The sequence below is a fragment of the Myiozetetes cayanensis genome, unplaced genomic scaffold (assembly GCF_022539395.1).
Source record: "Myiozetetes cayanensis isolate MyiCay16 unplaced genomic scaffold, myiCay2020 scf16, whole genome shotgun sequence".
Taxonomy (NCBI): Eukaryota; Metazoa; Chordata; class Aves; order Passeriformes; family Tyrannidae; genus Myiozetetes; species Myiozetetes cayanensis.
This window is the reverse complement of record NW_026087270.1, coordinates 233,027-256,273: the sequence shown is the minus strand read 5'-3', so window position 1 is coordinate 256,273 and position 23,247 is coordinate 233,027. Positions and strand designations below refer to the sequence as shown.

The 23,247-nt window shown below is 45.4% G+C and overlaps 1 protein-coding gene across 1 annotated transcript in view; it reads right to left on the bottom strand.

The window, feature by feature from the left end:
• Positions 1-23,247, bottom strand: part of GARRE1 (granule associated Rac and RHOG effector 1) — a 55,076-nt gene that overhangs the window by 10,856 nt on the left and 20,973 nt on the right. The window contains exons 2-9 of the mRNA XM_050311469.1: positions 16,223-17,537; positions 9,723-9,929; positions 8,105-8,245; positions 7,743-7,838; positions 7,453-7,614; positions 6,381-6,539; positions 2,038-2,135; positions 113-238 (exon numbers count right to left, since the gene is read on the bottom strand). Coding sequence (XP_050167426.1) covers positions 113-238; positions 2,038-2,135; positions 6,381-6,539; positions 7,453-7,614; positions 7,743-7,838; positions 8,105-8,245; positions 9,723-9,929; positions 16,223-16,711 — 1,478 coding nt within the window. The 5' untranslated portion in view covers positions 16,712-17,537. The remainder of the gene's footprint in view (positions 1-112; positions 239-2,037; positions 2,136-6,380; positions 6,540-7,452; positions 7,615-7,742; positions 7,839-8,104; positions 8,246-9,722; positions 9,930-16,222; positions 17,538-23,247) is intronic.

The following is a 23,247-nucleotide window of genomic DNA, read 5'->3' as shown; positions in this document are numbered from 1 at the left end:
TTTTCCTCCTCTGACAAACTGGTGCTATCAAATCTCCCAGCAAAGATCACTCAACAATGACAGCTTAGTTTAAACTGAGGAAGTGGAGCGTGAGGCTCAAGAGCAGACGTACCTGCCCTCCTTCCACCTGTGTATATCGAACACAGCAGTGTAGAGCACATCTACCAGCCCCAGGGTCTTCTCCGGATCCAGACTCCTCTGGAGCAAAGACATTGTTGCTGGATCTTCTTTCAGGCACCTGTAATCATTAAGTTTAAACTAAAAATCAAAATGTTTATTTTCTACCTTGAACAGTTCTGCCACATCAGTCAGAAAACAGAAGGGCAGTGGCTGCGCTCCTACAGCACAACCTACGAACCCCTGGGGGTTCCTGCGCCTGCAGCCGGAGCAGTTTCTTCCTACTGTGGAACTTACAAATGATCCCACACACAGTGGAGCAACTCAGCGTATTTATATCATGACTGTCGATGAGCTCTTGAGCAGGCACAGCAGGGCACACACCGAGCACCCAACACCTGTCCTGGAACACGGCGAGGGCCCCACACCGCCCGCACACGGGAGCACCCGGAGGCACTGCCGGGAGCCCCGGCCCGACAGGCTCCAGGAGGGAGTGATCCCGCATATCCCGCGGGGCGGGGAGATGTCACTGAGCTGTGAAGGTGCGGGATCGGTGCGTTTCCCTCGGGCACAGAATTCCCGGTGCCGGCCCGGCAGTGCCGCAGGGCTCGGGCCCCGCGCTGCCACCGCGCGACACCAGGAGGCGCTGCCCCAGCGGGATGGCCCGGGAAACACCCGGCAGAGCCCCGGGAAAACTCGTCGGGACAGCCCTTCTTCTGGGCAACACAGCATCGAGAGACTCTTGGAGAAACACCTTCAGGAGACTCCTTCTTTTGGACAAACACAGAATCACAGAATGTGCTGAGCTGGAAGGGACCCACAAGGATCATCCAGTCCAGCTCCTGGCCCTGCACAGCCCCATCCCCAAGAGTCACCCCCTGTGCCCCAGAGCATCATCCCAACCCTCCTGCAGCTCTGGCAGCCTTGGGGCTGTGCCCACTGCCCTGGGGAGCCTGTTCAGTGCCAACCACCCTCTGGGGGAAGAACCTTGCCCTGAGATCCACCCTGAGCCTGCCCTGACACAGCTCCAGCCATTCCCTGGGGGCTGTCCCTGGTCCCCCCAGAGCAGAGCTCAGTCCTGCCCCTCCTCTGCCCCTGCCCAGGCAGTTGGAGCTGCAGGGAGGTCTCCCCTCAGTCTCCTCTGCTCCAGCTGAACACACCAAGTGCCCTCAGTGTCCTCACAGGGCTTCAGATCCAGGCCCTTCCCCATCTCCGTGTCCCTCCTTTGGACACTCTCCAATGGCTCAATCTCTCCTTCCATTGTGTCCCCCAGAGTGTCCCAATGTTGAGGTGAGGCTGCCCCAGGGCAGAGCAGAGCACCAGGAGACTCCTCCTTTGGCCATTCCCTCCGTGCCACCAGGAACAGCCCAGCTCAGCAAGGAGTCAGGTGAATGTGCTGTACTGAAGTTCCTAACACTGAATGCTTCCAAGTCAGAGGAGTGTTCTAATTCCAAATTATTGCTTTGAATGGGAAGAAATCCTCACTTAAACTCCAGATCAACCCCACCCCTCTTTCCTAGGCAGTCAACTAAAGTGGCAGGAAGAGCATCTCGGAGTGCAGAGTCACAACAGCACCTGAAGAGCAAAGGCTCTCCCAAGAACTCAGCTAATTCCTGGCCTGGCTGAGCTAACAGCTGGGACCTGCTGGGGAGGAGCATTACAGCAATACTGTTAGATTGTTCTTTTTAAGGCTTTTCTTTCATCATCAAGCTTCTAATTTTGCTTTAAGTCGTAGAACCCCAGTGCTGCCTCTTTTGTGTTGCCCCATTACAGCCTGCCAGGAATAGCAGTGTTAAAACAGTTCACATGAAGGAACTTAAGGAAGCTGTCCATAACTGCAGTATTCTCTCTCCCCTTGGTACTGCAATCATTTTACCCAAATATTTCAGTCATAATCTGCAATACAGTATTTTTATTTACCAAGTTGATGGAACTTGCACCACAATTCTTGATCCTTCCAAACTTATCTGAGGAGCATAGGCTTCTTTATTTTCAATCTGTGCTGTGTCCACAACCACCTAGCAAATAAAATGAAAATAAAAGGGAAAATATTTTAAGAATTAGTTCTAATCATTTTATCACCCCTGTAGTTAAGCTGCAATAGTCTCATCTCTGAGCCATGCTACAGGTACAAAAAATAACCAAATAAAAACCAAAATATTTGGTATAAAAAATAACCAAATAAAAACTAACTAACTCACAGAATCATTGTAAGTATATAAATAATACAAAATCAGTTGGGTTCAGTAACCTGCATCTGAGGGACTTCATTCTTCTCAGTAGTTAAGCATCACTACACAGTTACCAGCTGCTTTACCCCACAGCTGGTGGTTCTCAGTGGCTCCACACAACAGCCCTTACATTTGAGAGGTTCAGCACAGTTACCACTTTAATAGATCCCAAACACCTACTTAGCAAAATATTTGAAATCACTGAACTGCAGTGAATGGTGTAACACAGGCAAGCAGTATTCAGCTGGAAACCCTTCCCATGGGTCACAATTCCTAATGGACACCCCTTTTAAGGTTATAAAATTCCGTATCAACGTTTCTCTATTCTACCTAATGAAGCTGTACTGTTATTTAATTATATAATTTCCAATTATATAAAGAGAAGTGATGCTCAGTTTGTTGAATTCTGGGCCATATCATGAAGATGTATGGAGGACAAAAGTCTTGAAGATCAACCCTCTGTCATGACCCTTTCTTTGTAGGGAATGGAGAAGGAATGGATTCACTTCAGCTTCATTTAACCTTTAATAACCACTGACAGTAAGTTCCATATTTGGTTCGTGCTTTCTGTTGTTGTCCAGTCTGTGTGGGTTGGCCTTTTTGATCATTTCCATAATTTCCTATTTTGGTCATGCTGAACCAGCAGCTTTCTGGCAGCAGTCAGCAGTTCTTGCTTCAGTGACTAGCAGATTAGCTGTACCATTTATCCTTGAAATGGCAAAAGTCCTCGGGGATAAATAAGCCTCAGGGATTATTACTGACTTTTTTGCCATCACCCAGCCTACACCAGTTCAGCTTCTAACAGGTTCTCTATTGCTGGGTATGAAAATGTGAAATATGAATAATGCTGAGAGTCTCTCCTCTCTCACTTCAACAAAACCATCCAATGACACTTGAACATAATCATTTCCCACCTTTCAGGTATTTTTGCATAAGGCCTTTGTTTCCCTTCAGCTGACTCCAAGCCTTTGCCCAAGTTTATCCAATCCTGACAAACATGTCTGAGCCAAAATACCACACTCATGAAAATACCCCACATTTCCTAACAGGGCAACTCCATGACTTTTCCTTGTACATTTTAATTTTATGTAATTTGGTAATGTGCAATTCAGCTCTATTGCAATTACAGTTTTGATAAGGAGAGATGCAATTAGGAGTGATTGTTCTCAACTCCCATGAAAAACAGAGTCTGCATCTCAGACCTTGAGTCAGAGCTAAACCTCTGGTTTGTGCAGAGCTGTGTCAGCTTCTGGCAGTGGTGAACAGCAGTGCCCATGGCTGGGCTTTGTTGGGGTGTCCCTCCCCCTGGATGTATCTTCCTTTCTGCCCTTGGAAAAAAGCTTTACATGTCTTGGCATTTGCCAGAGTTGGGACATCTGGGATTTCAACATTATTAGGAGATTTAGGGCTCCTGCAATGGACACATCTACTAGCACAAGAAAAGGGAGGTTTAACCAGTAACCTCTTTGCATGAGGCCAATTCAAAGTTTCCTTTCCACTCATCCTCGGAATTCAACTATTTTAATAAACATTATTTTTATTCAAACATGTAGATTTCTTCAGCTGACCCAAATCTGAAAATACAATTCCTATTATATATATGCTTAGGTAAAAACTGAAAACCCACACTTCAAATCAGTTCTTTTGCTGAAAAACTGCAGCCCCAAATAACCAAGCAAACTAAGTCATATCTCATTGTGCCTTCCACGCTCAATGAGGTACATGCAAGAGAGGTTAAAACCAGTGAGACTGCCAAGTAATGTTCTTTTTTGAATTGGGCACTAAAGTGACAGATCTACACCCAATTCTGAACGAATGCAGACAGCTCAGTGTCTAAAAGCAGTAACCCAAAGGCTACGTCACCTTGGGCCATGATTCATTTATCTGTTCGTCACAAAATAAACTGAAAATAAACAGTTCTCCCTCCCCGCCTGGTGGTGCTTAGAGAACAGCTTCCTGTACCTCAGCCAGCTATTGTTCTTGCTCTACAGGTGCTTCCTCTCTCATTTCCACCCAAAGAGCGCTTTGCAGACGTAAATTACAATTTCTTGTCACTGCACGGGGCTACATACAAGCATGGTTGTAAAAAGTTGTAAAAAATAAAGTAAAATATAGTGGAAAAAATAATAAGTTGTAAAAAATTAGGGCACATAGTTCATAAAGAGAAACTTCAACCTTCATACCTCTCTCAACTGCAGTGTGTCAAAGTGAGGATGAATGACAGAGAGAGGGTTTGCAAGTCTTTGTGCACAGCTCATTTTGTGCCTTTGAAGAGTGAGAGCTGCTACTCTGAGAACCTGAGGTTCATGCACAAATCTTTGGAGACTTTCAGGATTCAACACAAGTGAAACTCCACGTATCAGCACGGTCTTTTGGGAGAATGTGTCAGTGACTTTAATGCTGACACTCTCCAAATGTGATGACAAGCCTGAAGAATGTCAGTGCTCCAATTACCAGCAGGTCTAACTGGTCATGTCTAGACTGGGGGACACCAGATTTCCTGAGTCCAAACGTGCCTCAGGCCTCTCCTCAAATCCCACCGGGCAGGACTGGGGTGTGCACCACACTGAACCTGAACCCCTGGAAGGGAAATGGGGGAAGGTGCAGCTCCTCCCAGCCACTCCTCACCAGACAGCAGGGAGCCAGCTCTGCTCCCCATCAGACACTCCCACGGGGCTGCTGAGAAACACTCGCTTTCCTGGCCTGCTTTCCTGTACCCTGGGCTGGCTCCCAGCATCCTGCCATCAGCTATGGCAGCTGAACAAAATCCCACTAAACCATATCCTTTTTCCTCATTCTCTTTGTATTTATTAATATTTAATACGTTTTCCTTGAAAACACCTAAGTGGGAATTTGATCAATCCTATTATTCCACAGTTTCCTTCTGACCCTGAAAAGACACCGCCTTCTTATGCCTCCCTGTAAAACTTCCTGAGACAAAGCACTGCCATCCCCTGTCCTTAAATCCCTGCATCTCAGTGAAGTAAGGACTGACAGCAGCTGCACTGCTGTTGATATTGATGGTTTGCCCCTTTGATTTTAGGCTGCCTTTAAAAGTCAGTTGAATTCCAGTGTAACTTGAACCTCCTTCTCCAACAGGTATTTTATACTGAGGGAATAACTAAGATCTGGTATGTAGTATCAAAGAACGCTGAAGTAGAAATATCTGACAAATTCATCATTTACAATTCATTACAATTTATTCACCATTACTGGAGAACCTACTGACAGCACCAGCTGGTTTCACTGACTGGGATGGACGGTCTCACTGCAAGGCTGGAGACAATTCAAAGGAAACCTGACAGAAACTATTACAGGCTACAGTGGACCTTTATCCTTGCATTCCCTTCCTGTCCCGGGGCAGTCTTGCCCCCTACTCACAGTGGTCCAAAAAGCCCCTGTGTGTCATGAATGAACACTTCTCTAAGTGAAGAGATTGCAGCAATTAATCATGGGAGCACAAATGCATACTCTTATCAGAGTATTATCCAAGCATCTATTTTTACCAGCTGCTCAGACCCTGTAAAATCCATTGGGCTCTCTCCCCTCAAGAACACACATTAAAAGGCATTTAAAGGCTCTGTCCTCAGCTGGAGATGTCAGGGAGCATCACCTGGTTTATGTTGGGCAGGAAACCCATTCAAAGCAGAGAGGAAATGAAAAAAATAGCAGTTTTTGAAGCTAATTTGAGAGGGGAGGGGGCTGTGTTTGGGTCTTTAGTTTTGTTTTTAACATGGTCATCTACAGATTTGATAATATTTCTATTTCTCTAAGAACTGGAAGTTTCATTTCTTGTGTTCTCTCTCCTAATGGAGACTGGGAAGCAGCCAGTGCATTCCTGTGTTCCTGTCAGCTACAGACACCACCTATGCACTTCCACTCCACAGGGATACATTTTGCTCAGAGATCAAGTGAACTGCAGGGCTCAGAATAGAGAAACACAAAGTAAGACACTGCAAACTAATTTCTAAACTCCCAAATATCTAGTTTCTCTGCAGGCTGTTTAAGGAAGCTCTCGTTTGGCTCACTCACCAGTCCAGCCTGGCCAAACAAGAGCTGCACAGCAGTTTTGCAGGCCCCTCTCCAGGTGGAAGGGCACACCTGGTTGAGCACCTCGGTGACGGGGGAGTCGTCGCGGGGGGTCAGTCCGTTGTGGCACCCGGCCTCCTTGATCAGCTGCAGCATCGTGTGCTGCAAAACACAGCCATTCACAGGCATTAACACCCACTGCCACACGCGTTTGTCACCGCTCTACACCTTCTCAAACAGCTGCACTGTCTGCAGCCTCTGCACAGGCTTGTATAACTCGAGCAGTTCAACTGCAGAACAGAAATGTGGAAGATGCTGTTTGGAACACAGCACTCCTCCAAAATCATAAGCACTACAATTTTGCTTATAGTCTTGCAAACCAATTTACACAAAACTACAAAAAGGATTGCAAACCCAACAAAAAAGCAGCATTTTGAGCCATCAATTGTTTCTACTCTTTCAGGAGCAAGGACCTGGGCTTATCTAATAAAAAAGGGGAAGTGCTGATTAAAATTGCCCAAATAACTTGTGAATGGATCTATTTTCCCTTTGTTTATACTGAAATACAATTAACTCTCCACAATTTTCAATTACTTTTAAAACACTGATCCAAGTTTGTAAGAGGACACCAAAAGGTGCTCTGGTACAAAGTACTTTTTTCAAGTAGCTCCCTTAGCACCAGGCTGGCTCAGACTTATTTTGGCACCTGAGCAGATGAAGGCTCTGAAGTGCATCACCTGGCTGGGGGCTCTGTAAGGGCTCACTTTCCTCGGCACTTCTTGATGCTTAACCCATCTATTTTCAAGAAATTCCCAGAAGCTTCATTGCCTCCTGGATTTCTATGCCTGTGCTCCCCCAGATTGGACTGGAACTGCCCAGGTGGTTAAAATGTTATCAGGAACAGGCGTGGACCTACACTGTTACTAACAGCATGGTTCCACAGGAGTCAGGCTGGAAAAAGAGCACTTTCAAACACGAGTTTGGCACTGAACTGCTGTTACTCTTCTACTACATTTTGAGGAGTTCTCCCAGCTTTCCTCCAGTGGTTATTTGGGATTATTATTATTATTATTACCGTTTTCAGCTTCAGGTTTTCAGCTGCAGACTCGTTGAAGGAGATTCCTTTCAGGAAATGGGATCCAATCTGCACAGGGACAGTGGGCAGCTCACACTGAATGGGCTGAGGGGGAGTCTGTCTCCTTCCTGTTTGCTGGGCTTCAGCTTCACTGCAACAGCCCTGAAGCACAGCAGAACAGTTCAAACAGACATCAGAAAATCACACTATTACTCCAATTTCTTCTTCACTTTAAACAGTTCTTTCCAAGGTGAGGAGGGATGGAAGAGAGCAGGTTTAGCAGATCCTACCTGAAGACTTGCTTCAATAGCTTTTGGGTTCAAGTGGAAGCCAGCCTTCATTGCATATTCACAATGGCCCAAACTCTCCAGAGCCACTTTGTAAGCCTGACATTAAACAGAAAGTTGAGGTAGCACAGGCACATCAGCAAGTCAGCAAGCATGCAGTGACTGCCTGGGTACAGACAGCGACTGGCACATGGAGTTACCCTACTCAGGTCTACGGCATACACACATTTACAATGAAAGATGCCAAAGCTGCAATTCTCAGACGCCTGGGAGCTGTCTGTGACTCACAACACACCTTCCCTCTCCACTCCTTGGCCCACTGACTGAACTACATGCACATGAAAGCAGCAGACTTGAAAAACCACCTGCAAAGCACTGTCAATTTTCATGTTTAGCTCTTTGAGCTGATGTTCAGGGATTGCCACACTCTGTGAGCAGAAAAGTTGCTGAACTTCAATTCCTGCCAAACATCCATCACAGCCTCTTTCTCGCAGTCGAGACGTGGCCTGTAATGTAAAACAAAAATCTGCTGTAAGGAGGGTCAACATTAAAACAGGTCAAGCTTAATTCAACCTCAAAAAAAAGAGAAAAAGCCCACAGAGTTTAAAACCTTCTAGAGGAGATGAGAATCAGCACCTGGAGGAGACAGTTTATTATAACTTATTACACTTCTACGGCTACTCTGACAGTCCAGCTCTCACATGACTTGCACAGCACAGGGGTGATGATTCAACAGTGTCTGCTGTTCCCATTTCTGCTCCCTGTCAGCACTACAGGTCCTGTTAGACCACACCAGGACTGTGCTTACCAACAAAGGGACTCACAACTTCAACACAACCTTGCCACAGAAACAGGAGATGTTAAATCCCGGGTACAAACACTCCTGCCTACACAGGATGACACATCTGATAAAACTGTGGGTCATTACTGTGGTGCCATTTGAGAAGGGCCACACACACCAAGATCAACCCAGCACAGCAAGAAAACAGCTTAGTAATATCATTTTGAATACTGATAGTAATATGAAGAGCACAGGACTATGACTTTGAAAGACAAGGAATATGAAAAGCCAAGTATCTGGTTTTGACTGTAAAATCCTACACCACTGAGCAGGGTAAAGCAAATAGATGCAGCTTATTCTCCAGTCTAGGGAGGAGTCTTCCTCTGAAGCAGGATGTCCAGACTGAGGAGTTCTGGTACTACACCAGTGGACAGACACACTGCTCACAGCACAGTTACTGCATTTCCCAAAGTGCATCTCCAGGAGGAAGAACCGTCCTGAGCTATTGAAAAAGCATCACATCATCTTAAACTTTATTCTGAACCAGACCTGTGTCCTCCTGCCAAAGGGGCTGATTTTATAGGGAAACAATGGACTGCCTTCCACTTTAGAAGTAAAAATTGTAAAGATTTTTGGTTCTTCAAATCTCCCTTCTATCAAAATGACTTGTATATTAGTCTACCTACAACTGTAAGAGAGAGATTTTATATTTTTATAAATTTTATATATTTACAGACCACAGATTTTTCTCATCCTATCCTAATACCTCACACAAATACTCTAAAACAGTTATTTTAGTTCATCATAAAACCCAAGAAGTTTCTTCTGTTGTTGTTCTGGAACTAGAGACAATCTGTATTTTTTCCTTTACATCAAGATTTTGCTCTGTTTTTACACTAACTTGTTGTATTTTTTATTTTTAGTTCCCCCACCTGCCAGATCCAACTTGAACATTGTTAATTCATTACTAACAACAAAAATCTGTTGGAACTGATTGTGTACAATCCTGTCACAAGGAAACTTCACACAGGACAGGGAGTGCAATCACCACGTAAGTAAAACTGAGTTTTAGTGTCTCAAACTATCTGCACCAGGTGCCCCCCTTCAAATACAGCATGTCTTGAAAAGCAGCTATTTTCCTTCCTCTGTCAGGGCTGAATTCAGCTTTCCCTAAATGTAACAGCCATTCCACCATTCCACACCTCTGCTGCTCCTCTCCAGGATCTTATTGCATCTTCCAGCTCATTTGTGGGGTTTATATTTGAGGCTCCAGTCCCACTGATGTTCTTCCTCTCCTGAGCTACAGCTTCAGCGAAGCAGGAATGTGCCACTGGCTGGACCTTCTGCAGAGCTTGGGACAGGAACTGGAAGTGGACCTGCATCACCGTCAGGAAACATCTCCCAAGGACCTGCAGAGAAGAAACAAACCTCTTTCAAGCACACAGAATTTTACCTTCTTCCTTTTTGTTTGGTGTTTGGGGTAAGGAACTAAACTCTGATTTTTTTAAATTAAAATAATGCTTCAGATCATAAGTACCACGTGATATGTAACCATTTCCTTAAGGTAAAGAGTTGAGTGAGCACTGGTTTCTAGGAATGAAGGGGACACCACACTAACCCTGGGTCACTTTTCCTGCTGCACTCTGGCTGTGACCACTGGAGGATGAAGAGCTTGCAACCCAAAAATGGAGCAGCACATTATCACAAGGGCAAAGTCAACAAACCCACCTGCACACAGACCTGGCTGAATTTATGATAAAACCCCAAAACAGCTACAACAAAGTGTGAATCATTTAAAAACATCATCACAAAATCCAAGGAGTTCATCCTCCAAGGGGAGCAGTAACAGGCAGGACAAGGGCAGGAAAAGGCTTTTGGCCCAGAACTGTTCACGGTGCCCAAAGCTGCAGCCCTGGCTCTGCAGTGCCTGACAGGAACTGCCAGCACAGACCTTCAGAACCTCTCCCTGGAATGGGAAAGGCCAAGGAAGGACAGGGAAGCCAAGGGCTGAGCTCACTGGGCTCAGGGGCAGCACCAGCACCAGGGAAGGAGGTCCCAGCTCTGCCCCCTGCTCCTGTCCCTGCAATGGCTCCATCCCTCTCTCCCCCAGGGCCCAGGAGAACTGTCCAAAGACACAGAGATGCCTCAGTTACTGCAGGCACAACACCACAGGTGTGTCAGAGGATTTTGGAAGAACAGGCAGGAGTGGAACCATCGGCAGGACATCCTGGAGAGCCACCAGCACCGAGGGGACACTCCATCTGCCTCCAGGGCTGCTCTCCTGAGCAGACAAAACCTTGCACAGAGTAACTGGAGAGCACCAGAGAAGCAAGTGTTTCCAAACCGCTGTAGAAAGTATTCAAAAGCTATTTCTTTTATGGAGTTTATCACACAAAGTGGTTTAAAATGTATATTTGACTTTGATTTATTAAAAAAGATTCAGCTTGAATTCCATTTTAGGAACAATTCATAAAATACACAGATAATGTACAAAGCCGTCATGCCTTGGAGCCTCTAAATCATCTGGCTTATTTTCAGCTACATTCTTCTGGAATAAAAAATTGAGACACAATGATCTTCCTGGCAAGACTCTGAAGTCACACGAGCAGTTATATGCATTTACTATCTACTTCAGAAAACCAGTGGTGGCAATGCTTTTTTCCACTGCATCCAGACTCCTTTTGACATTCCATTCTGGTTCAATCACTTCCCTTCTTTGTACAAGGCATAAAGTTAAACATTTTTGGTACTTTGACTGACCTCTGAAAGTAAAGTTTGCTTTATTAAAAAAAGCAGTCAGCAAATGAAAAAATGAAGAAAACTCCAACTTTCCTGGCTACAAGATTAGGAAGATTTATAGGAAAACTACAGGAAAAGGCAACTGGTGACTGGAATATTTCTGTGTAGGAAGAATGCAGCTCTCAGGGGAAGATGAAACTCGTACTCATCAGGATTTTCAAGCTGATTAAATTTCAAAGAATATTTAAGGTACAGAGGTTGAAGTTTCCCCAGCCTGGGAATAATGCTCAAAATAAACACATGAATTAGGTTTTAAGTGGCAGCATACAACATTCCTACTATAATTTACAGTATTAAACAGTGGAGATAAATATTAACATCTGCTTTACTGAACTTCTGCTTGAAAAACAATCCAGCCATCCTGTGAAATGGGTGAGGATGGTTCTAACTGCTCCAGTATAATCAGCGTGGTGGAGGTTTCTGCACTCTTCAACACCCCTTTGGATTGATGGCAGATGCCAAACTCACTCTGCTTTAAAGTTCACTTGGTGGAATTTTCTTCCCAGGAGCTCAAACTCTGTCCTAGCTGTGGGGTGAACTCCCACAGCCAGGGAGAGACACCCCCATCTCTTGCTCAAGTTTATTTTCCCTACTTTCCCATGCAGAGGTGTTTGACTCTCCTGCTTTAGACCAGTTTATGCATCAACTAAACCCTACAGACTATGCAGCAATTGAAGCTGAACTGGAATCACCACAGGTGACCAGGTAGGACCCATATCTACCTCAGCAGCTGAGCAGCCTGGCCCAAAGGAATCTGGTTTCCTGTTCAGGCAGTGGGAAGCAATGGGATTTTTGGGGAAGTCTCCCTTCAGACTTCCTTGTCTCTGAAACAGGTGCTGAGTTTAGTCCCACTGGTCACCTACCAGCAGGAGCAGCAGGTGGAGATGCAGTGTTAGGTCACTCTGTCCCACATCATCCTCCTACTGGGAGCACACAGGGAGCTCAGGAACATCTCACTGGGCAAAGTGTACACACAGTTGCCAGATTTCACTGCTAAACACTCATGCCATGCAAACTCCCTGGCAAGCAAATGTTGTTCAGCAGATTCTTTAAAGCAGAATGATACCAGTAATGAAGTCAGCAAATAACCAGTGTCATCACCCACACTGACACAAACAGACTTGCAGTTCCAACTCCCGTTTTGTGCAGTAGAACTTCTTCACCTTTTCTGTTGGTTTTGTTTGGTTTTGGCTATTTCCCTAAACAAACCAAGCCCTGAAAAGCCCAAACACCATAATCCAGTTATTCAGTGGTTTCCTCCTACCCCCCTTTCCCTTCTCAGAGTCCTGGGAAGGACCAGCCCCAGCACAACGTGGCTGCCACTGGAGCCCAAATAAAGCAGCCACAGGTGACGTTAACAGAGAGGTGTGACACACAACACCCTCTCCCATCTACTACTACAAGTGGGCAGAATGGGATTCATTTTCCCTCCACAGCAATGCCCTGCAGTGCCAGAGGGATCCCATGAACAGAACAGCTCCAAGGGAAGACCCAGTCCTGCCCTCTGGAAGGAGTTCCCTGCAGGCTAAGCCACATTCCAGCAGCTGCTGCACCTTCATGGGATCAGGGGACACAGGCAACCCAACAGACTCACTTCTGACAGCCAGCCTAAAAGCCAGCTAACTATGACTTGGGGAAAACAGCACTGAAGAGTGAAGCATTTTAAAAAATATAAAGCAGCAATTAAAACGTGGGCAAAAACATTGTTTTGCTACTAACAGTTTCTCAACTCAGCAAAGTCGGAAGCCAATCCCTGCAAACCCTAGGAAAGAATACTTGAAAAAAATAGTTCAGCTGGGCTTTACAGAGTTTGCTAAGGAGAGTTTGCCTACATTTAATATTTACTCAGACATTTTTGTCTCACAAGCTTCTCATTCAAAAATCTTGGGCTATATTATACACATAAGAGCCAAAAATTAACTCCATTTAATACAAAACAGAGCATCCAAGAATATATCTGGAGCCCATTTGTTCAGGAAGGCAACATGGCCATCCCTCTCGTTACTACCACTTTTTAAGACAGTTCACAAGCTCCATTTTGCAGTACTGAGATTCTGCAGAGCCTCACAAGGGATGAGGGAATACACCAACATTCTTCCAGTTCTACTCCTCCCCCTGGATTTCCTTTAATGCTTTTATTGACAGAAGTACAATGTTCCTGCATTCCCCAGCTTACAAGCAGATACAGAAAACAGCATAAAACACATTCTCCTTCCCCCTGATTTCCAAGCTGCTCCTCACCCATAGAGGCACAAAAGACCTGAGAAATCAAAGGTTTTTGAAAGGAGAAAAAGGAAAGGAAGAAAACAAAAATCAGCATTTGCACTTCTGAAATTAAGAAACCTTGGGAAACATCTGTCACCAGCACTTTGATCAAGAGAAGTCACCTTCTTACCCAGCCTGGCAGGCAGCTCTGAACTAGCAAGCTTTGTTCTGCTAAGTAGCAATAAATAAATTAAAACCCTCATCCCCAGTGCCTACACTCCAGGTTGCACAACTTTTTTTAGTCCAAATCCAAGACAGGTTATGCTCATCAAAACTTAAGTTTTCTTGACATTGCCTTCCCTGGGGACCAGAGCCCATTACACTAGAAAAAAGTGTGGTACCTCACAAAAGCCACAGAAAGCCACCTCATGAAAGCCAAAATCTGCTCGATTTCTACAGCCAAAGCTGTTTTATGAAATGCTAACTTCTCTATACATCAGGGGGAAAAAAAAACCCTCCACTTTTTAAATTAACATTTCAGCATCAACAGCTCAGTGTCCCAGTCCCAGAAAGGCAGAGGGAGAGGCTCTCAGCAGCTCATCCCACTGGCCCAAGCAAGGAGCAGTTTCACCTGGCTCAGTTTTGGAGCTGCAGGTTTAACCTGTTCTGGAGGTTCTGCTCCCTACCCTTTGTAGAATCCACATCAGTGCTCCACTAACACTACAAAGGATTTCCACGGTGTCTACTGGGAATCTTTCCCTCTGAAACTTCACTTCATTGCTCCTTGCTCCACCTTACATGGACACGAGGAACAGGACACTGGGACATGTTCTGGCAGCTTCTCACACACCTGAGCAATTCTGATTTCCCTCTTACTCTCCCCTTCTGTAGAGTCCCTCTCAGAAGTCCTATTTCCTGGATGGCTGATTACTCCTGCTCCTATCCTCTGACTCCCTATTTCTCCAGGTTCACGTGCACTGCTGTGTTTAAGGCCATGACAACCAGTGAAGAGTTCAGTGCTTGGTTCATGGCTCTTGCAGGGTAGGGTTGTGTTAAATACACAGCAGCAACAGCACTGGTTTATTACTTGCAACTGCAGAGCAGTGACTCTTACCCAGCACACAACTCCCACAGCCCACGGACTGCTCTCCAGAAGAGCTGCCCGGGGGGCTCCACTCCTGACATTCACAATTTGAATATTGCCACATTTCCCCTCTGATTTCAACCCAGCCTGAAAGCTCATTTGCTCAGGATTGGTTTTAAGTCAAGTAGGTCTTCCAGCATAACTTACATCCTGTACTTTCAAGTCACCTACAAACTTTAATCTGTTCCTGTACTGACCTCTCAACAGGTCCATTTGGACACGTGAGCAGCTGCTAAAGCTTCCTGGGCACAACCAACAACCCCTTTACCTGTACACAGTATTCAGACAGTTGCAACACTTGGAAAGACAGAGTTTCAAAGCCCACAAAACCCCATGGAAGACAGGTAGTGCCTCAGATGTTTTTGCTTTTTTGATGCAAACAAATATGTTCAAGCATTCAAACAACACTTGTACTTTCAGCACAAGTATTACCAAGATGAATTTCATAAACCCATATATTTTTATATATATACTACTACAGCTTTGGCTAAACAGTGACGTTATTGGATTGCTTTTAAAAATACAAGTCTACAGAAGACATTTATAACAAATATATAGCCCATCTTCATTCTATACTGAGTATAACACACTGAAAACTGCAGGATGTAATTGCAGGGAGAAATAAGACTGACAAACAGCATTCTACTGAACTACCCCACCTGTAAGTGGTGCAGTGAGGGAAAGCAGAGAATAGCTGACAGGCACATAATATTCATCCTTACAAAGTTACCTGAAATCTGAATCAAAACCAATGGAATTCAAAAGTAAGTTTTCCACTCAGGATGGAGTTCTGAAGGAATAACTTCACAAAGTAAAGCAATATGTCAAAACACAAGGAACTACTCAAAACTCCATGGATTTATATGTGACTGTCACTGAGCACTGCCTGTTACACCACACAGACAGGGACTAGAGGGGAACTACCCAGACCTACCCAGCCAGGTGTGATGGGAGCTGGGGATCCTCTCAGCTCCCCAACCTCTCAATCCTCACTGTTGGCACTTGCTGTCAGTGCATGAAAACTACAGCAAAGTCAGGACAAACTCCTACAGCATCTCTCACACTAGTGTGGTATCTTCCTCTTATGCTCAACAGCTCAAAAAGACAAAAATGTTTTAAAGAGCAATAAAATGTTATTAGACAACTATTAGGTGGTTTTACTGAAACACTGATGACAATATGCTACTCCCACGTGTTCAGGTTTCCCCTCAGGATGGAAAATACCAAGGAAAGGGTAGGTTATTTTAGAATACAATGGCTAAACATCAGCCGACATAAAACAGAAAATTGTTTAAAACTTTTGTCCAGCTGGTTCTTCCACAGGAATACCTACTCAATACCTAATTGGCCACAGCTGGAGGTCAGGCACTGCAAATGATTTAGTGCTTTCTTAGTACACAAGAAATGAAGAGTTGTTTTGGTGTTTTTTTTTTTTTCCACAAATCCTCAGCAAGGGCAGAAAAACTTTTGCTGTAGAAGGGATTTTGACCAGAAGTCCAGTTAAGAAGGGATGACACAAATTCACACCAAAACAGGCCCCCCGAGGCAACTCACCTCAATGTCTTGGAGGCTGAACTCCTTCTGGTCTTTGAAGTTGGCAGCCCCCGCGCTCAGCTCCATGAGCATTTTTGCAATCTCTGGTTTTATTGCTGCTGTGAGGCGGCTCGCCGCTTCCATGACATGTTCCTGCACGTCTTTCAGCTGCAGAGCCGCCTTGGAGTAGTGCGAGTTCCTGAACACGCCGCTGAAGAGGTCGGTGAGGAAAGTGCTCGTCCGGCAGAACACGTTGAGCGCATCCAGGTACTTGGAGATTCCCTGCTGGATGTCGGCGATGGGGGTGGCGTGGGGCGGGGGGGCGGCGCAGCCCGAGCCCGGGGGCAGCAGGGCGGGCGCGGGGGCGGCCGGGGCCAGCGGGGCGCTCAGGGCCCGGCCCAGCTCGGGCAGCTGGTACTGCTGGTGTTGCTGCACCTTCTGCTTGGACCCGCCAAGCAGGAAGCGCCGCTTGTAGTCCATTTTGCTCTCCTGTGCACTGCAGCAATACATAAGGGAGCGCTCGTCCAGGGGGCTCTCGCAGGAACAATCGCTCGCCGGGCTCCTTCCGCCGGGTCTATGTACAGGAACGGTGCGGGGCTGTGTACACAGGGCTCACCAAAGGCATTTCAGAAAGGCAAGCTCTGTATAATCTGGATCAGCAGTGGGAAAGGCAGCAGATTTGCTGACTCCGTGTTTTCAGTGTTCAGTGCAGCCCCGCTGCAGTCACAAACTGAACTCAAAAAGCAAGCCCAAGGACCTGGGTAACGCTCTGTCCCCTGTCTGGGATCCCACTCCGCACGCACGAGCGGAGAAGTCGCCTACGAGTTCTTCACGAGCATAATATTGTCACTCGCTGCTGGACTACAAGAGTTATTTCTGTCACGGCAAATAACAGTTTTAGAAGCAATACCTTAATGCAATTTTCCCATTAGTAGCATCAGGAAAAGTGGAGCAAACCACCGATCAACAGCGATTGTAAAAGCAGTGCAGAGGCTCCTTCCTCGAGAAAGCAAAGCCTTGTGTCAGCAGATCAAATTTCTTCAGATGTCTGGACAGATCCAGTCTGCCAAATTAGTTTACTTGTAGTGTCTCTTCTTAATACTGGAAGGGGGGGAAAAAAAAAAATCTGGACTCTGTTTACAGAAGACTTTGCAAGTATAAGCTATTAAAAATTAGAGTGTTTATTATTGCAAGCCTTCCTCCCCTTTCCCTGTTTGTTGAGGTAGTTGTTTCCGATGGAACATTAAGAAGTGGTGCTTCCAGGCTGCATTTGCCCTCAGTTGTAGACTCAGAACAAAAATGCACAAATGTACTTGTAAGGCCTCTAGGTCATTTCCTGTGAAGAGAGAAAAAAAAAGTTTAAAATGTTATGGAACAATGAGAAGGTTTAAAAATTTAACTCCTGCAGCGTCCCAGTGCACTGCTCTGGGTACACACTGCCAACAACCCACAGATCAAAGGGAGGGACAGCTGCACCGATGGGTTAAAAGGCAGGTACAGGTTGGTGTCATCCTGTTAATAAACTCAACACTGTTGAATATTTTCCTGTCAATTCTTCCAATCTAGACTGTTAAACTCCAGTTAATCCCCAGTGCAAGTCTTGCACTGTTAAGAACAGTGAAAGGCTATTACTGCAGAGCTCAAGGATGAGTTAATCACATCTTCTCACCTCATCCTTTCAAAATAATTAAAGAACCAAGTCAATTAAAGCCTTTTTCACACACAGTAATTTCTTGCAGAACTCTCTGGTTCACTTTAATAATTTACCAAGTCAACAGATACAGGTCCTTAATTTTTTTTAGTACAACGACAGACCAATCTGCCTGTATCCTACCTGAGATTAGCTGAGAGATACATCATACACATCCTCTTTCAGTGTGATGGACAGCATCCATCATACACAAGGATTACATGAGGCAGAACTGCCTAAGAGATGCTCCAGTCACACTTCAGGCCACTCTCCCTCTCCTACACACACACCCCGCTTATTCTATCAAACAAGGACATTCTTTTCCTCACTGCAGCAACTGCAAGGCACAAGGATAATATCAAACAGTAATCAGGGTTTTTTTCCCTGAGCACTTGAAAAAATAATCCAGAAATAACATAAGGGAGCCCTTTTTATTCAACAACACAATGTTCCTTTAGATATCATATTTGAGAAATGAAAACTGTTATTAATATTGTCAAAACGGTTGGGGAATAAAGATTTTCTCTTCAGTTAAAATTTCTCATTTCCACCTGTCTGAACACGCAATTCATTCCCATAATATGCTTTGACACATATGTAGGATACAAGAACCCCACAGATGCAGAAGCAGGCAAGACACAGCAGGACAAACACCCAGAGCTGGACAGTCTCACCCCCACTAAAACAACAGGGCACAATTTTCTTTGGAAGTTGTTGCTGCAGATGGTTCTGCTTCCAGGACATAGAGTAAATATTCTTTTGTATTTCCACTTTTTAGAAACCTGATAAGCAGAAGAAACACAGCAGAAATTCCCATATGCATTTCAGCCTCATTACTTACCTCCCCAACTACTTTATACTTCTCTCAACATTCCCACTGAATGTCTCAAAATGCAACAAACTCATTAAAAGGGGAATTTTCTGGGAAGCCTTGACATCACATGCATATCTGGGAGTATTCTTCTCCTTGCTTTCCAAGCTGTGGTGCCTTACAGAGGGAAGCACGATGGAACTGCTTCCCTTGATTGCATACAAATGCAGATGGAACAGAAGAGTTGGCTAATTTAAAGGCAATGTTTAAGGAAATTAGTGATTGTTTTCCCTAAATAGACACGAATTCCACATTGCAGAGGAACTTTAGAAATGATCAGGAAGTATCTAATGTTAACTAGGGCCAAAAGGAGGAAAAGCTAAGAAGGGGTTTTCAAGCTCTGAACCAGATGAGCACATCTCAGTGTGGTGGTTGTGGTCACCCACGGGGCCTGCCAGGCTCAAACACACTGGAACAGTCAGATATTTACCCAGTGCAGAAACCTGCTACATCCTAAGAGCACAGAAATGCAATCAATAGAAAAATAAGTGGGGGGTTCAGGTTTTCTGCAGCTATAAACAAACACCATAAATCACTGTTTTACTTGTAGAAAATTTCACAGTCAAACCTGCACCTACTTGCTCAATTCTCCAACTTCCAAATTCCCTTGTAATAAGATAACACCGAAGCCTAAAGAGGACAGTTTGTATCTTCAGCAGATATTTATTTACAGAGAGCAAAGCTACAGTCTCCACACCAGGCATGTGTGCGAATGCTGTGGCTGTAACTTTCTATAATGAGCTCTCCGACATGCTCCCTACAAAATAAACATTCTCCCTCTTGCATCTTTTCCTGAAAAGTCAACTGGAGAACATTCCCACGCTCTCCCTTCCCTTCCCCAGTGCTGCAGATCCCTCACTGCTTTCGGGGCACGGACCAGTGAGGGCTCCACGCTGTAACTGGGTGAACTCCAGCCAACCTCAGTCTTGCCATAGCAGGGGGGGAAATAACCAGTGTTTCATTCTAGTGATACAAGAACAGCCTCTTATCAGTCCAAAATATAAAATTTAAACTTCATGTTACAGAAAATAGAAATATTCACAGAAATCAAGTGAAGAAGTATCAGAAAAGTTACCATACCACAAGTAAAGGTATTTAAGTCTTTCCTTTATGTAATCAATACCAAACCAGTGCTGTTCAGGTACTATTAAACACTCTAACAGAACTAATATATAGCATAAACCCAGCTCCACACTAAACACTGCCCTGCTGAAAGCTGTAAAACGCTCCTGGAAAAGCTCAGCCTGCTGTTTATGTTCTCACTTTGAGGAGTTAACGCTGAAGCTACAGAACTGCTACTAATTTGGACTGTCTGAACTTCCACAGAGAAACAGAACCTGCAGGAGCTGCTCTAAAATGGCCACATTTGCACAGAGGAAACAGGAAAATAAATGCACATGCAAATTGAGTTCACTACTTCTTTTAAATGCAGCATCCAAAACGTTTTGCTTAAGATGCTTCCCAGAAAAATGCCTTCTTCCAACTTGCCCAATTGTAAGAGATACCAATGAACAGGGAGGAGTTTCAGACAAATGGAATTTGGCACCTCCCAGTTTCTGTTTTGGACCAGCATGAGGGGTCTAATCCCCCATCCGTCCTGTTTGGGATTACCCTGCTGGAAGAGAAGGCAACTTTTTCCCTGAATCACCCCAGGAAACCGAGCAGAGGAAGCAGTGCTTTAAAAGAGACTCTGACCTCAAGTTTAAAAACTGCTTGCAAAGGTTTTCTGTATGGATTCTGTTGTCCTTCCAGTGAATATGCAATAGAGCACATAAGAGTGAGATGATCCAAAACACCTGAGCTAGTTTTTTTTGAATGTAACACTTCCAGCTATTGTATGCTGGGTTTAATTTTATGAGATACAGATTCCAAATCTCAGGATTAACTTAACCATTCATGTAAAACAATCAAACATGAGAGCAACTAAGTTCAACCAATGTTCAAAAAAGTAACTCCAACAGACACAGCCCAGAAGAGCCAGATTGCTTAGCAGGGAAAAGCCTGAACAAACAAACCTCCTGCGAGGCCAAAAGGCCAGGAAGCTGCCAGAGCCAAGGGCCTCCTGCCCAAAACACACCAACTCCCTCTCGCATTCAGTGACACAAACCTCATGCAAATCCCACACTTACTCCTCTAGGAAAGTGTCATCCCACCTTCAGGGTCTGCTGGCACCAACATGAATATCCCACCCCCCACCCGGCCAGGCCACCCAAAGTCCCACGGGGAACACCTTAACCAGACTCCCCCCGTGGTCTCCCCACAGGACACCAGAGGGGAGCAGAGCGGCGGGGACGCCCAGGCTGTGTCCTGAAGGCTGGTCAGGCCTGCCCTGTCCCACCACCAGCTGGCTCAGAGCTACAGAAGAGACCCAGCAACAACAATCTGTGCCTTGGCATCCAGCACAAACAGCCTGGCCAAGGGAGCCGTGGCCGAGCACAGGGACCCCGGCTGGGAGGGCTGGGAGCCGGAGCCACGGGGGATCCCGGCGCGGCTCCCACGGGGGATCCCGGCGCGGCTCCCACGGGGGATCCCGGCGCGGCTCCCACAGCAAGGGTAGCGCAGACACCTGCAGGGATTGGGGGAAGGCAGCACAGAGAGCCCCCATCAGCCTGGTTTGGAAGCACTGACACTGGGCTCAAGCAGGAGAAGGAAGGTGCAAAGGGCCGTCCCAGCTCCTGCTCCGCAGGGAGGAGCCGCGGGCTGTGAGTGCTGAGACAGCTGCACCGCTGCTGCCCCTCTGCACGGCACTCACTGCAGGGACAACGTGGGCACCGGGGCAGGCAGGGGGAACTCCTCCAAACAAACTCGTCACGATCCTCATAAACAAATAGGTTAAGCAAAACAGTCGGGTACAACCTCAACTACTTCTGGGGAGAGATTTTAAGACAGACGTCAATAGAGTATTGCAGACTTTTAACTGGGAGTTGATTCATTTTACACTCTCCCAAACTGAAGATGGATTACACCTACAGATATATACAGTGTGTATGTCTGTGTTGACAAAACATATCCATTAAAAAATACTAGAAATAGTAATCCACAGACTATGGATTCAATAGAAATATAAATATTTAGAATTCCAGCAACAAATCTCAACCTGATAGATTAAATTCTGATTCCACTACAACATCTCCACTACTCTCAATAAATACAACACATCTATTAATATTAAAACTGCCGTAAGAATGGCACCTGTGTAATATATTCAATCCATCCATAAAGAGAAAATGCATAAAATTGTCACAGAATCACAGAATATTCTGAGTTGGAAGGGTCATCGAGTCCAACTCTTAAGTGAATGGTCCATACAGGGATCAAACCCACAACCTTGGTGTTTATTAGCACATACTCTAATCAACTGAGCCAATCTCAGGGTGGGAGCTTTTAAAAGTTGTGTTCATTTTTAAACACTTTTGGACATGAAATTTTTCAGAATAACACAAGAGCTGAAACTCTGTTTCAAAAATTAAACTTCTCAGTCCACAAGAAGAGCCACCTTCAACTGATGCTGCCTGGCAGAAAATATGCACTCACCTCTGACATCAACCAAGTTATTTTGCATCTGGAATTTCCTACCAACACATCATAAATACCTGTAGCATGCAAGTACTCTGATAGGGGTTGACAAGTACTGATTACCTTCCCCACCCACCAGGGCAAACAAGGCTTCGGGTTTTCCCAGACTCGCTCCCACACCAGCCTGGGAATGCCAGCAGGGAGAGGACACAGCCCCAAACCCCACCTGCTTCTGGGCAGGTGTCTGTCCTTGAGATACAAATGCAGAGAGGAAAACCAGCACCGCTTCCCAGGGCTGACAGTCCGACCAGAGTGGGGCTGCAGCCACCAGGAGATCCAGGCACCTCCTACAGAGATTTTTTTTTTTTAGTTTGGTGTTTTTTTGTCATCCAAGTTGTAAAAATCTCCTCTTAGAGGAGGACAGGGGGAGAGACAAAAATAGACCATTATACCAAAATCATTTTAGCTCTTGTTAGCTCATGAATTGCTCATTGGGATTCCTTTTTGGCTGCTTGCCCAGAACAGTTGCAGGAAAAAACCAAACCACAACAAAAAAGTAGTCAAGCGAATCCCTAGTGAATCCACGAAGCTCCTGTTGGATACAAGGTTCTTCCAGGGTTCTTCCCAACACCAGCTCAGCAGATGCTCTGGCCCACTCTGGCTGCTTCAGGCTCAGGTGGGTGGCAATAGCCACAGTCAGAACCGATTCAGGGACTTCCCTGAATCAAATTGAGCACCCCAAATTTCAACAGAGCAACTTATTCATTCAGAAACTGAGCTCATTTACCCAGGAAGCAACTACAAAGCAAAGCATGGAGATCTGTTCAACCAGCAACCTGGTTTCAGTGACTCAAAGAACAAAATCTCACTGATGTCCCCACGCCCTGCCCCAAAAACAAATCCCCAAAGACTCTGTTGTAAAAAACACTCAAAAATAAGAAAGACCTGGAAAAGGTTGGAGAACTGAAT